This window comes from Nanorana parkeri, unplaced genomic scaffold (genome assembly GCF_000935625.1).
Source record: "Nanorana parkeri isolate BGI_ZX_2015 unplaced genomic scaffold, ASM93562v1 scaffold260, whole genome shotgun sequence".
In the NCBI taxonomy this organism is placed as follows: domain Eukaryota; kingdom Metazoa; phylum Chordata; class Amphibia; order Anura; family Dicroglossidae; genus Nanorana; species Nanorana parkeri.
In genome coordinates, this window is record NW_017306528.1 from 789,723 (window position 1) to 791,027 (window position 1,305).

At 41.8% G+C, this 1,305-nt stretch overlaps 1 protein-coding gene across 1 annotated transcript in view; it reads right to left on the reverse strand.

Moving 5' to 3' along the window:
- Positions 1–1,305, reverse strand: part of TBX1 (T-box 1) — a 28,475-nt gene that overhangs the window by 22,036 nt on the left and 5,134 nt on the right. Inside the window, exon 3 of the mRNA XM_018556960.1 lies at positions 250–370. Within this exon, the coding sequence (XP_018412462.1) occupies positions 250–370 (121 nt within the window). The remainder of the gene's footprint in view (positions 1–249; positions 371–1,305) is intronic.

Consider the following 1,305-nt stretch of genomic DNA (forward strand, 5'->3'; position numbering starts at 1 on the left):
ATATATATATATATATTTCTGGGTATAATAGAAGGAATTATAGGCTACAAATAAATAAATCCTATATTTACCATACATATATTCTTTACACATATACTCACGTAAACAAAAACAATTTAAATAAGCTGATATCAACAAAAGGTAAAACACAAAGCCACACATAACAAATAATCATATTAATAGCTGCATCCTACCATGACCTTTAGTATGTATCTGAATGGTCCCCTAAGGAAATAGTAACTTTCTCACCGATAGCGTTTATCGTCCACTGGTACAAAATCCATTAATAACATGTAATCAGCCATAGGATCCATCCCGAAGATTTTCACCTGGAAGGTGGGAAACATTCGCCTGTCAGGGGAGGAAAGAAGGAGCAGTGAGCAGAGTACAAGTGACCCAGACAGCGGCTGTCAGGTACACTACAATGTGCTAATGAGAACAACTCCTATAGCGTTTTGTACAATTATTTAAAAGAAGCAATCGGATTTGTATCGTTCATCTCCGTTCCCTGACATTGCTCTAGATTGATGAGTGTCGCTGAAAAGCTTTAATTGTAACCTGCACGAGGATTTGGTATCCATTTCAAAGCGAATGCAGGGCAGCCACTAACTCCAGGCTAAACTGAGTGTATCCCTGATAACAACAATCTTCCTTATCTCTGACCAAACTCAAGTGCTGTTTTTATTTTGACTGCTGTGGCATGCCTTATTGAGATCTGAGTTTTCCAGATCTGGAAGAATGTGTGTAAGAGTCTATTGATTCCCCCCGCTGTGTGCATGTATTTATTTAGTGTGTTGTTGAGGAAATGCACTAGTGAAGGTTGTGTGGATAAGAAGTGGAGACAGGGCAGGAATGTCGATGTGTTTTTCCACTGTCCATCTCCAGCCTAGGACTGGGCTCTCATGGATGCCATTGCTCAGAATGGAGTGTCAGCAGAACAATGCAGGGAAGGACAGCTCACACAGACAGACCTGCCGCACAGAACACGCATTTTCCTGATCATTTCCATTTCTGAATGGCGCTTTTAACTAATTTACCCCTCAAACAAGTTTCCATGAGCTCCCAATGTAACAAGATGTCATGTCACACATTCCTGGAAGACTGGCCCTAAACAATGGCAGCAGTCCCCTCGGCCAGGTCCCCCCTATTCTACCTGGATTTACAGCCTGGTAATTGGAGATGGCAGAGCTGTTGACCCGGTCCCCGTGTGAATTATTGAAGCACTTTCTTCAACTGGAGCTTATTTCATTTACCTACAATGGAAAAGTATTATACAGGGCCCGAGCTATCTTCCTGGCCTATTTC